The 12233-nt window shown below is 46.3% G+C and overlaps 3 protein-coding genes across 5 annotated transcripts; 2 read left to right on the top strand and 1 right to left on the bottom strand.

Moving 5' to 3' along the window:
- Positions 1 to 325: 325 nt before the first annotated feature.
- Positions 326 to 11925, top strand: fnbp4 (formin binding protein 4). Of its 3 annotated transcripts, none has more exons than XM_077712299.1 (18): positions 326 to 461; positions 5413 to 5599; positions 5906 to 5983; positions 6064 to 6188; positions 6273 to 6411; positions 6628 to 6775; positions 6848 to 6929; positions 7302 to 7649; positions 7814 to 8003; positions 8157 to 8272; positions 8349 to 8447; positions 9039 to 9172; positions 9805 to 9941; positions 10132 to 10409; positions 10499 to 10613; positions 10695 to 10879; positions 11053 to 11204; positions 11280 to 11925. In XM_077712299.1, exons 2-18 carry the CDS (start codon positions 5476 to 5478, stop codon positions 11365 to 11367), a joined length of 2538 nt encoding a protein of 845 aa, XP_077568425.1. In that variant the 5' UTR covers positions 326 to 461; positions 5413 to 5475; the 3' UTR covers positions 11368 to 11925. The 3 variants fall into 3 exon arrangements, with proteins under 3 accessions (XP_077568425.1, XP_077568424.1, XP_077568423.1); XM_077712298.1 differs by having other exon boundaries at positions 327 to 461; positions 5909 to 5983; positions 8343 to 8447; XM_077712297.1 differs by having other exon boundaries at positions 328 to 461; positions 8343 to 8447.
- Positions 611 to 2088, top strand: lrrc10 (leucine rich repeat containing 10). The gene has a single exon (XM_077710690.1). The coding sequence runs from the start codon at positions 1254 to 1256 to the stop codon at positions 2067 to 2069; it is 816 nt and encodes a 271-aa protein (XP_077566816.1). The 5' UTR covers positions 611 to 1253; the 3' UTR covers positions 2070 to 2088.
- On the bottom strand, positions 2612 to 5316 carry LOC144193418 (seipin-like). Its single transcript, XM_077712304.1, has one exon. The coding sequence runs from the start codon at positions 4662 to 4664 to the stop codon at positions 3456 to 3458; it is 1209 nt and encodes a 402-aa protein (XP_077568430.1). The 5' UTR covers positions 4665 to 5316; the 3' UTR covers positions 2612 to 3455.
- Positions 11926 to 12233: the final 308 nt, after the last annotated feature.

Below are 12233 nucleotides of genomic sequence, written 5' to 3'. Positions count from 1 at the left end.
AAATTCCTGCACTTTTGTTCCTAGTACAGGTATTTTCTTTACCAAAACGCAACAGTCATTCATTTTCTGTACAGCTTCTCCTCAAAAGGGTCGCAGGGGGTGCCGGAGCACATCACAGCCAATCGCAGGGCACAAAGAGACTGACAACCAATCATAGCAAGTGCCAATTCAGAATGTTCAACTAGCCTACTCTGGATTTTTGGGGATGCTGGAGGAAACCGGAGTACCCGGAGAAAACCCACACAGGCCCGGGGAGAACATGTAAACTCCCTACATGAGATTGAACTCTCGATCTCAGAACTGTGAGGCCAACGTGCTCGGGATTTAGTCTTTTTGTTTATTTTTTCCAAGAACTTTAATTGTTTTTATAGAAAAAAATGTAAATATGTAAGGAATTGATATAACCCGAATGCTGCTCATCTAATCCCTGTTGGACCAAACGGCAAAGGATGGAGCATCTGGTAAGTAACCTATTCTGTTGTTTTAACCCAAAAAAAATCCTTGAAAACTGCTTTGACCAAGTTACAATGCCAATGAGTTGTTGTGTTTATGGCTAAATTCCAAGAATACGTATATACAATTTTTGAATTGTTAGCATGTGAGCTAGCTGCCCTAGTTAACAATGACATGGTTTTTTGCTCGCTACTCCTCAAGTGCATCTAGCTAGAAGAGGACGTGCTATAAAAAAAACTGCCAGTGAACATTTGCCAGTGGCTCTTCTGATAAGGAACATGACATTCCATCCACTTGGATCCGGTATGCGGGACAATAATCGGCGACATGTCTGACGTTAGCTGGTGAGGCCATTCCACCATTGGCTTTTGTCATTTTCCACTAGTGGCCTGGCGGCTGAGTGCTTGGTGTTTCAGCCTCACAGCTCTGGGGTCCTAGGTTCAAATCCAGGTCACGTCCACCTGTGTGGAGTTTGCATGTTTTCCCGGGCCTGTGTGGGTTTTCTGTAGGTGCTCAGCAACAAATAAAAGTGAATCCTTGCATTAGTTTTTTCGAAAGCAGCCTTCTGAGAACACAAGTTTGCACCCCCCCTCTTAAATGACCAACTACCGTCCACAATTGAAAAATGAAGGAATTCAATCTGCCCCCTTTGTTTGGACCCCTGGCGGAAAAAAAAATTCAAGTACAGGCCACGCCTCCTCTCGTCTCCTCCACCCCGCCTCTTATCACCTGAGCCCATAAAAGCGGCAGGGGGCGGGTGGCCTCAGACGACCATCCGCTCTTTGGGACTCCCGGTTGGCATGGGCAACGCCCCACGTATCCTGGTCTCTTACGTCCCCTCGGAACGCTGCCGGCGCTTCCTGGCGGGGGACCTGACGGAAAGGCCGCCGGACGGCACCCTGGATCTGAGCGGCCGTCAATTACGCCGCTTGCCGGCGGCGGCGGCTGCCCCTGGCGTTTTCGGCGAACTGGCCAAGCTCTACCTGAGTGGCAACAATTTGAGCAGCTTGCCTGAAGAACTGGGACTCCTGAGGAAACTGCAACTCCTGGCTTTGGACTTTAACCGTTTCGAGGAGCTCCCCGCCGCCGTCTGTAAACTGCCCAAGCTTGGGATCCTCTACCTGGGCAACAACAAACTATTCCGACTCCCCGAGGAGCTCCGGGATCTGGAGGAACTCAATACCCTGTGGCTGGAAGCCAATTGCTTCTCGGTTTTCCCGGCCGTGGTTTGCCAGCTGTCCAACCTGAAGACCCTCCACTTGGGCTACAACCGGATTGGACGCCTGCCGGGCGAGCTAGGGAAGCTGGAGGAACTGAGGAGCATCTGGTTGGCCGGCAACGAGCTGGCCGAGTTCCCCAAAGTCTTGCTGGAGATGCATTTCTTGGCCGTCATCGACGTGGATCGCAATCAAATCCGACGTTTTCCCAAGCTGCGCCACTTGAGGGGACTCAAGTTGGTCATTTACGATCACAACCCGTGCGTCAACGCGCCCGTCGTGGCCCAGGGGGTCAGGAGGGTCGGCCGCTGGGCCGATTGTTCTGACGATGAGGAGGGAGATGAAGATTCAAAAGCACACATTCTGGAGACGGGACAAGAAGTCGACGTGTTATCTTGAAATAGAGTTGCTTTAAACACCAAAAATAGTCTTTTAGGGGCAATTTTTCACCTTTGGGGGGGGGGGGGGTGTTCACACTTTTGCCATTTTTCCTACAGTATATTTCACGGTTGACAACAGGTATTTTTTTTTGGTCCTAGGCATATTGTTGTGATGAAGAGGAAGATGAAGGTTCAAAGAGTAGCTTTAAAAAAATAATCTCGTTTTATAGCTTTAAATATTACTTTTTTTGTGTGCGATTGACATGGAATGGATTTTTGCAGCAGTTTCTTTTTACGTGATTTAGGGTGATAGTTTTAATAAAAGTGATGGATAAGAATTATTAGCGCATCTGCAGCAATGCATAATTCATATGCTAATTTAGGAATGTGATTTGGAAAAAAAGAACATTAATGTCCTTTTTTTCCCCGTTCCTTTTCGTGAACCCATTTTTTGGTGATTTTTATTCACTTCACAGATGGATTGGACATTTACCACCACCAAATTCATCAAACTCACCATAATCAACCTCTAATTTAACTTAAAAGTCAACAAACAACTGCTTTTGCGTTAACATTTTTATTCTTTAACAATGCAGAAGAAACAGCTTTCTATTGATCCATCCAACAAAATGAGCATAACTAGAGAATACATGGAAATCTGTCAATCAATATCTTTGGTACCATAACTTACTTCAACCTGAGCTTAACTTTCAAACATCTCCATCTTAAATTCCGACAAGACACCAAAAAAAAACACATAACTTAAAACACCGTAAAATATCATACTTTCTGAGAAACAATAAATACATATTTCGTACTTTCCATCCCAGTTTTGTAACATATGCTACTATTTTTTTAACTACTAAATGCGCTACAAATGCATTGTTACGTAACACAAGTGTTGTGCAATATGTGCCATTTTATATCAATGTATGCAAGAATACAACTTTTGAAAAATAATAGTACAGGAATTATGACAGGCTCCGCCCAACTCCCTTCATTTTTTTTTAATGAACTCATAAATTGACCTGCCATATTAAATGGATCAAAAAGTGCTACAATCTAAAACCAGCCAGTGTAAGTAAAAGCTAACAAGGAAAATGTAACATTTCTAAGTGCGCATGTTGTCATAACATATAAATTCTGTAACATGTTAGTCAATCACAGGAATGCTTCATAACTCTTTGGCTGCCATTGACTACAATAGACGTCTGATTCATTTGATTGGCCTGGCAAGGAATGGGTTAACTGGAAGGAAATTATATTGACTGTGCATTAACTTCAGTTAAAAGAAATTTGATTCATGCTACTGTAGATTTAACACAAAAAAAAATCAAATACACTACAGGAGATTCATCGTCTATCGTTGTCAATGGCAGCAAATGCTACATTTCAAAATGGCCGACTAATCCGCCACTTCTTTTGACGACGCGCCGGCTCTCTGTCGGAGCGTGGTTTCGGTCTTCTCCATCTCCTCCGGCGGTCCGATGTCAGCTGAGCCGTCTTTCTCGGAATCGCTGACATTTCCAATCACAAAGGAGGTCTTTGACGGCACCCCCTCGTCCGCCTCTTCCTTCACGGGACCGATGACCCGGGGCGAATCCACCTCTTTCTGGGAATATTCCCTCTCCATGCGCTTCTTCACTTCCTCCCTCCTCTGTTGCATTCGGGTGCTGTCGCCAATCATGACCTTGACGCGCACCTGATCCGGAGGCCAAAGACCGCCCCACAAGAACTGCAGGTAGCTGAAGAGCACCACGGCGCCAATGAAGGCAAAGTTAGTGGCCACGCCCACCACAGCCGACATCAGCGGGAAGTTATACAGGACGTAACGGATTCCGGTGAAGTAGGCGTGGATTCGGAGCTGGGACGAATAGATCTGGACCCGTCTGGACTGGATCTCGATCACGGCGCCCACGGTGGGCTGGTAGCTATTGGTCTTATAGCCCGGGAAAAGCTCCACTTCGATCAACTGCTTCTGTTCGGCCATTCCGCTCAGCAGGAAAGGGGAGAAGAAGAACGTGCTGAGGGTCTGCAAAAGACTGGAACGGTAGTGCAGCATGGTAGACCGTCGGACCGACGACACCACCTTCCCGCCTTTGGAGTAGCACCACATCTTCACCATGAACATACCCAGTTGCTCGTTTACGGGGGATTCGGGGAGCTCCAACTCCAGAGATATCCGGTACGGTTGCCCAAAAGCCATCACTTGGTCTCGGTCGTTCTTTAGGAGCGAGATGTTGGCCGTCGGGAAGGAGCACAGTTCCGAGGTTGATATGTCGCAATCTGAGTTGAAGTAGTAGTGGACAGGGGCAGAGAAGCTCACAGTGGGCATGTAGGAGTAATAGAAGCTGCCATATAAGAAGATGGACACCCAAAGCAGGAGACCCAGTACGCAGAAAAAGACAGCAGCTTGGAATAAAGTTCTTCGGGCCTTCAGGAGGGTCACAGCAGCCACGTCGTGCAGCCAGTGGAGAATTAGTCCCATCGTGCCCCCTATTGTGTTCGGTCCGGTCCCCAACGTGTTAGCCCTGGGGGTCCTGGAAGGTCCCGCACTTCTTCTGGGTGGCTCTGATGGCCTCTGCTCAAAACTTGCTTCTTTATATTCCAACATGGATGGGCGGCTCCTCTGCGACACCGTGAAATTAAGAATTTGCACTTTGACAATGCACCTTCTATCGTTCTAATCCATAATCCCACAAAAAGACAGAAATATTTGACATTTTATTGATGAAACCATGACATTTTCGACGCCCAGATCCGAAACCTTGTTAGCTTCCTAACCAGCTAGAAGATCGTACAGTAGGCATAGATATGAATAGAATAGATAGGCGGCAGGCTAATAACAACCGGGTACGTGGCGGCCATTTTAGTAGGGGCAATTTTCTCTTGCGTTGAAGACGAATTAAAACGTTTTATAAACTGCAATTTACGCATATGATATAGTTACATTACTGCCATTTACGTGTCTGAACATACATTTTTTCTTTTAGATTTAATGTATTTCTTTTATTTCACATCATGACGAGGAGATAAAAGAAAAAAACGAGTATATCTTTTACATTTCCAGCTTTTCCCAACTAATTATCATCATTTAAAAAAATGAAATTGCATTGTTCCCAATTAATTTAACTCAAATGAAACCTATAACGAAAAATATGACCAATATCATAAACAAAAGTGCAATGTACTACTTTTCTCGGCGTCCACAAACATCAACCGCTGTGTATTTGCCCCCACTAGCTAGCATCCCCACAAGTACGCAAATTCCACTTATGGACGTAGATTCTAGCGAGCATGTGAACACGTGACCAGAAATCCACCGGACGTGTTGGTTTACCGTTTTCCGCCCTTTGTGCTAGGCTAGCTTCGACGACTTGGCTAGGGGGAGGCTCGCAGCCTAGCAGGTCCGAAAACGAGCCGGAATGAAGAAAAAGATTCGTCCTGCAGGAGTTACTGTCGGTCGGAGAACAATTCTACAACTTTCCCCTTCTGGTGTCCGTAGCAGCAATACCGGGGAGAGGGACGAAGGACTATCAGGATCCGAAGGTATGTTAGCTAGATGCTAAACGTTCCGAGTAATAACCGCAGCCCCTTAAACCGGCAATTGCCCCCTTTTTTCCGCACCCACTTGAGTATTTTTTGTAAATTTCCCAACTGTTGAAATGTAGCGTGAACGTTGAACGGAAAAGCTTATAGTTGAGTAAGCATTTATCTTGAGTCAAAATGGCGTCTTTACCAACTAGTTGGTTGAACTGTTAGCCTTAGCAATGCACGACTTCACTTGATGCGTCTTAGCCCTGATGGTTGTAATAGTCAACTCTTTTCTTCCTTTGTTTGACGTTTTTTTTGCAGCAGAAGAGCAAGAAGAAGGGCAGCGCCTTACAAGATCGAGAACTAACAATATGAAGGCTCCTGCTGTCAAAGCAACCGGTACATTTCCATAATCATGGGCTAAAAAAAATCAAACCCAATCATATTCCACGTCATTCCTGTTTTTTGTCCATTTCTAGAGGGGTTATCCTTACTAGGAGCATATGCAGATAGTGATGAAGAGGATACAAGTGAGGCCCGGCCAGCTACAACTTCTCAGCACAAGCCTGGTGATATTGACAGTACATTGGCAAATTTCATGGCTGTAAGTACAATTGTAGGCAGGCCTTTGAAAATAAAAAAAACACACCCTTCTCACAAATATCTTAATATTTTATTGCTTTACCAGGAAATTGACGCGATCACCACTCAGCCAAGTTCAGAGGACGCGGCAGGTCAACCTGAGAATTCATCCAAAGTAGAAGCTACTCAGTCGGGCACAAGTGTGGGACAGTTGGAGTTTAATACTCAGTATTCATTAGCAACAGGTAAATATGAAAATGCAGCAGGATTAAAACTTAAAGCAACACATTGGAAATTCAAATCTTTCATGATCATTCACTCTCTGCTATGAGGGTAAAGCCAGAGTATTTTATAAGCCTGGCGGGTCACCGGGCTTTTCTTCACACTTTCCATAAAAGAAAGTTCTCTACAAAAAATAGCTTGAAAATGACTTGACGTATTTATTATTTTCACTCTTGCAGTTGCTGTGGAAATGGGGGACTGGCAGGAAGTGTGGGACGATAACACAGGCTGCCATTATTACTGGAACACTCAGACTAATGAAGTCTCGTGGGAGTTGCCAAGTTACCTGGCCGAACAGGTGCAAAGACTGGCACAACAGGCCAACAGGTAAGCGAATCAATTTAAAAAAAAATGCACAGCAGTTTCACGGATCTGTTAATATTGTAAAAAATTCTGCAGTCTCAGCGTTAACGGAAATGGAACGTCAAGCAATAGCGCCGCAGCTGCAGCCCCTACGTTGACTCAAGAAACTAAGACCAAGGTTGGTTACATTCTATGCAGCCATTTTTAAATACGCTCACTGTAATAAAATCTAAGTTCAGTAAGATCTTAGTCGACAATAGGAAGGCATACTGTATTTTCTCACATATAAGCCACATTTGCAACATAAAAAAGGGGACTGTGTCAAGGGTGTAGCTTATATGCGCACAAGACTTGCAGCGTTGCTATACTCTCTTTCACCAGTAGAGGCAAATAATGTACTTTTGGTTTACATCCTTTATGCGAGAAAATACGGTAACTCTTTGGCTATCATTGACATTTTGAAAGTTTTATATTCATCTCCATTGTTAATGGACCTGATGTTCTTTAGCTGATTCTTGAAATTCTCCCTTTTTTCCCTTTTGTCCACTAGGAGTTGATGGAGAGCGTAGTTGGGCTGACCAGCAAAGAAGAAGACCGCTGCGGCGTGGCCGCGTCCCTGCTGGCTCCCATCATCCCGCCCGAAGTCAAAGACTCGGAAGAAAAGTGGAGGAAAAGACTCCTCAAAGGTTTGGACGAGGCCGAGACCACCATGGACTCTGATGGCGAAGGGGGCCGAGCGGCGGGATCCCCGGCCCCGCCCTTGTCGGACTCTGTCACGGTGGCCACGATGGCAGAGAAAAATTCCGATGGCAAGAAGCCGTCGGGGGAGGACTCTGATGCCGAAGGGGGGCCGGAAGAAGACACGGTAGAGCTGGAGATGGTTCTGGAGAGGAAGAAGGTGGGCTTGGTTGCTCTATTTTTTTAGGGTATTCTAGGTAGTCGATCAAAATAAAAGGTTTCCGTTAGATTTCAAAGAAAATAATTAAAATGTCATTTTTTTTATCCACTTATGGTAGTGTGTCTTGTCCAATCACTTGGCTCAACCTGACTTGTGGTTCTTAGGCGGAACTTCAAGCTCTGGAAGAAGACGAAGGCAGCGCGGGAGGCTCCAGTCCTTGTTCCGAAACCAGCCAAGATGCTTCTGGATCTCGAGGCGCCATCAGGAAAAAACGCTGGAAAAGCGTCTTCCCCAGCGCCCCCAGTCCAGAATCCAATAGTCGTGGTGAAGAACCTCAGGAAAACACACAGACAGGTTAGTTAATTAAACAACTCACTATCCAGTTCAAGTGAGACGGCGATCAATCTTGGATGAACGTTCATTGCTTGCCGCCCTCCCGCTTCAAGCAGCTTGGACAATTTCACTGAGTATAAAATCTGAACTGTAAAATCTGAATTTCATCTTCAGCGGCCCTTACGAAAATTCCAGAAAGTGTCGTCGGTGAAGATGACGGCGAGAAGGACGACTCCGAGCAGAAAGCAGACGCTCCACCCAAAGAAGAAATGGAGACGCCTGAGCTCAGGGTGACAAATCACAACTTGAACTCCCCGCACGGTATGTTGAGAGGAACAATTTTTCATTTTTTAAAATCAGTTTCAGATCGGAGAGCTAGCAAACACTTTAACAAGCAAGATGGAGTTCTTGGGGATCCACAAGAAGGCCGTCTCCAACTTTCAGTTGCTTCTGCTGCAGACTGAGGTGAGAAAATTGCCATTTTGTCCTCGCGCTAGGAGCTTTAAATATTCATCCCGTCTTTTTGTCTTTCGCGTCTTGTCGCTTTGCATATTTAAAACTCTCATTAGAATCAATCATGGCGTGTCATCTCTCAAGTCTATTTTTTCCTCTCTGTTGCTAAATTTGCTCATCGGCTTTGTTTTAACTCCTTGGCTGCCATTGACGTTGGTAGATGTCAAAATCCATTTGATCTGGGAGGGGCTGGCCATAGATTAAAATAACATATTTATATTCCGTTTTTTTTTATTCTGTCATTTTTAAAAATAGATTTTTTTTCATGTATTCTCTTTAATTATATTGAAATCATATTTGCGACTTAGTTTTTCAAGATTTATGATTTTATTTTGTGGTTTCTTTTTCAATTTGGGCAATAATTATACATTAGGTTGGGCATTGATGATACATTTTAACTGTTATTAAGCTCGCTTTCATACACACTGGAAATGTGTATTCAGCAAACTTACTATTGAAAAGCCCATAAAAGTATGTCAAGATATAAACCCCCCCAGTAACATCCTAATATTTTTTGTTGCTGTTGTTTGTTTGTTTTGGCAGACACGGATCGCAGACTGGCGCGAGGGGGCGCTGAACGGGGTCTATCTTCGCCGCCGGCTCCAGGAAGCCGCCGAACACATAAAACATTATGAACTTAACGCCGCCCCTAAAGGCTGGTCCTGCCACTGGGACAGGTACGCACCACTTCCCTTTCGCATCTCTACACCCCTTCGCCCCCCCCCCCCCCCCCCCCCCGGCACCCACCTCACACAAAAAAAAAGTGCAGCGCCTCGCCCCCGGCGCTCGCAGACTTTGTATCTTAAGCGCTACGCGCGGATCAATGCGCAAGACGCAAGCAGAACCCTCGGCGTGAAAAACTGGCATTTCCGGCGGCCAAGGATCGGGGAGGGGCGGCGGTGTTAGCGGGGCGGTTAGCGGTGGCCCGGGAGAGCTTTGCACTTTGCAGGACTCCGACTCCCCCAAAGGCGTCGCCCGCACAGCGAGTCCTGGGAAGCCACGGGTGCCCCGCGTGCGCTCGCAAGGTGAAGACGGAGCGATGACGGGAAGCCGGCAGGTCAGACCAAGTCTATTTCATGCCTTTCCTGTTTATTATTTTCCATATCTGCTTTTTGGTGTGAGTCGTTGTGGGAAAGCGGCTCGGTTGTCTTAAACGCCAGATTTATGACAACCGCGCCAAATGGCGGGTTTTGAAACGGGACCCACCGGCCGCGGCGACGCCTTCCGTGCCGGCCGGACGGATGGACGCACGTTTGCGAGTTCACGCTTTGAGACGCCCGTCTTCTATGTCTGTTGTCCCAATCTTTAGAGAGCACAGGCGCTATTTTTATGTCAACGAGCTGACCAATTCGTCGCAGTGGGAGTTCCCGACCGAAGAGGCCAAGGGAAACCCGGAGACTTCGGCGGACGGACAAACCGCGTCGCCCTCTGACGACGGGGCTTCGGGTTAGTTTCCCTGCGTGCCACAGGTTTTTAGCGGTGCTAAGGGGTAGGGTTAGCATGTAAAAAAAATTTGGGGTGCTTTTTGCAAGACTTTCTGTACAATACGAAGCTCTCTTTCTGCAAGGTACATTTTGTCCAGTAGATGGCAACCAATATGCTCCGCCTCTAAATCGAAGGGTTTCTTCTCACGCAGGAACGTCCGTTTGCGCACCCGCCGCCCCACCCACGCCCCCCCATTCCGGCAAAGCCTGTTCCCCACCCCGGCCCCCGCTTCCTGACAGCCCGCCCCCACCCCCCGAGCTCCCGCCCCTTCCGCCTCTCCCGCCCGATTCCCCACCTCCGCCTCCCCCGCCCCCGGACAGCGATGGCGAGATCATGGAGGTGGAGATGGAGATGGACGACGAGAACGATTTGGAGCCCCCGGCGCCCGGGACCGAAGAAGACGGTAGCGGGTGGCCCAATGTTCTCAAGGTGAGCCCGCTCCTCTGATTGGCCCGTTGACAGACGTCCAATCACGTGGAAGCTGGACTGTTTTAATGACAATGAACTTCTTTTAGGAGGTCTCAGAAGCCTCCTGTCCCCCGGGCAAAGGTCAAAAACGCAAAGCCGGGCAACTGAACAAAGCCGTCATCGGAAGTAGTCCCATCCTCTACACGCAGCACGTCGCCACCACAGGTAAAACTTTTCCAATCGCTGACCTTCATGGCGGCGACATGACATTGCATTAGTAATTCATTTTTTATGAATGACCCACAGCATCCGTCGTGACGGCGCCCGTCTACTGGGGCGTCACCGCCGCCGCATCCACGCCGCTATTCCCCTGCGAAGCGCCCCTTCCGCCCGTTCCGGCACCGCAACCGCCGCCACCTCAGCCTCAGCCGCCCATGGAACAACCAAAAGCCGTAATTGTAGAGAAGATCAAGAAAACCAAGAAAGACAAGGTTGGTCAAAAGTTAACTGGTCTTGCCTTTTTTTATTTCATACCATTCGATGAGTTCGATTGTTGTTATCGCGACAGCATACGGAACCCAAAAAAATTGCAGGAACAAGTTTGACATTGTCATCATAACTGGTCGCTAGCGTTGTCATACTGAACCACTCTTCCCTGTTGTAGAAGGCAAAAACAAAAATGCCGTCCCTGGTGAAAAAGTGGCAAAGTATCCAGAAGGAGCTGGAGGAGGAGGAGAAGAGCAGCTCCAGCGACGAAGACCGAGAACAACTCAGCAAGAAGGGCATCGAAGAGTGGAGGCAACAGCAGCTACTCACGTGCGTTCAATCACATTTTCCTCTCCTCTCCCACCTTTTCACCTTTGTAACTCCTTCTCTTTTTGTCTTTTCCAGGGGAAAGGCGAACAAGAACGCCAACTTTGAGGCGCTTCCTGACAATTGGAGGGATCGGCTGAAGAAAAGGAAGCTGAACACCACATAACGTTGGACTTGAACGCTTAACGAAACAAAATGTATATGGCTCCGTGTGTGGATGCATACAGTAAGTGGGACTTTATAGAGTATTTATTATACTGGCAGGGCATCTTGGTCGCAGTCCGTGTCTCAGCTGAATTCTGATTGGCGGACATCCAGTAGGTCAGAAAATGTAAGGCTAGCAGAGATGGTTTTGAGGACCCTCAGTGGGTGTCACAACTCTTATGTGCCAGATACAGTATTGTATAATACTCTATATATGTTCCTAGGTATGCTATATACACACACGCACAAGTGCTCTGTATATATTTTTTGTTTATTTCCTCATTTGTGGCTCCATTTTTTTCAGTTTCAAAAGGAACACATCCAACTTTGAATGTTCGCTCGTTCTTGTTGGCGCTCAAACGTGCCAAACACTTTCAGTTCGTATGTGGAAGAGCCTTCTGTTTTAAATGAGCGTTTTTATGTCAGTGTACAGAACATACTTCGACTAGCTAAGTTTTGGGAAGTGCTGGTCTCCGAATGTGTACTTTTTTTGTAAATTTATTAAACGGTTTTTACAGTTTGGGTGTTTTTACTCTGTATCCTGCATATTGGTTCATTGAAAGTCAAACAAAAAGAATACTACATTAGTAATGCAGTATTTATCTCATTACTTTTTTAATTTCTAATTTAAGATGATATATTTCTTTCTGAATCTATTTGTAATTAATACTTTGGCTGTGTAGATAATTATTCCTCCAAGATATTTTAACTTAATCATTTTAAATTATAAATTCGAGTTTTATTTAAACTGGCTAGCCAAATACTTGTAGTAAGTGTAGCCTATGCTATGTAGCTAGCAACGAAGCTACATTCATCTCGCGAGTTTTC

This window comes from Stigmatopora nigra, chromosome 2, assembly GCF_051989575.1.
Source record: "Stigmatopora nigra isolate UIUO_SnigA chromosome 2, RoL_Snig_1.1, whole genome shotgun sequence".
In the NCBI taxonomy this organism is placed as follows: domain Eukaryota; kingdom Metazoa; phylum Chordata; class Actinopteri; order Syngnathiformes; family Syngnathidae; genus Stigmatopora; species Stigmatopora nigra.
Note: the sequence above shows the minus strand (reverse complement) of the source record. Positions and strands in the feature narration are given on the sequence as shown.

Coding starts and splice junctions, on each gene's coding strand:
- lrrc10 (XM_077710690.1), top strand. CDS start 1,254: ATGGGCAACGCCCCACGTATCCTGGTCTCTTACGTCCCCTCGGAACGC.
- LOC144193418 (XM_077712304.1), bottom strand. CDS start 4,664: ATGTTGGAATATAAAGAAGCAAGTTTTGAGCAGAGGCCATCAGAGCCA.
- fnbp4 (XM_077712297.1), top strand. CDS start 5,476: ATGAAGAAAAAGATTCGTCCTGCAGGAGTTACTGTCGGTCGGAGAACA. Junction 6,930..7,301: donor CTCAAGAAACTAAGACCAAG/GTTGGTTACATT, acceptor TTTGTCCACTAG/GAGTTGATGGAGAGCGTAGT. Junction 9,173..9,804: donor TGGTCCTGCCACTGGGACAG/GTACGCACCACT, acceptor CCCAATCTTTAG/AGAGCACAGGCGCTATTTTT.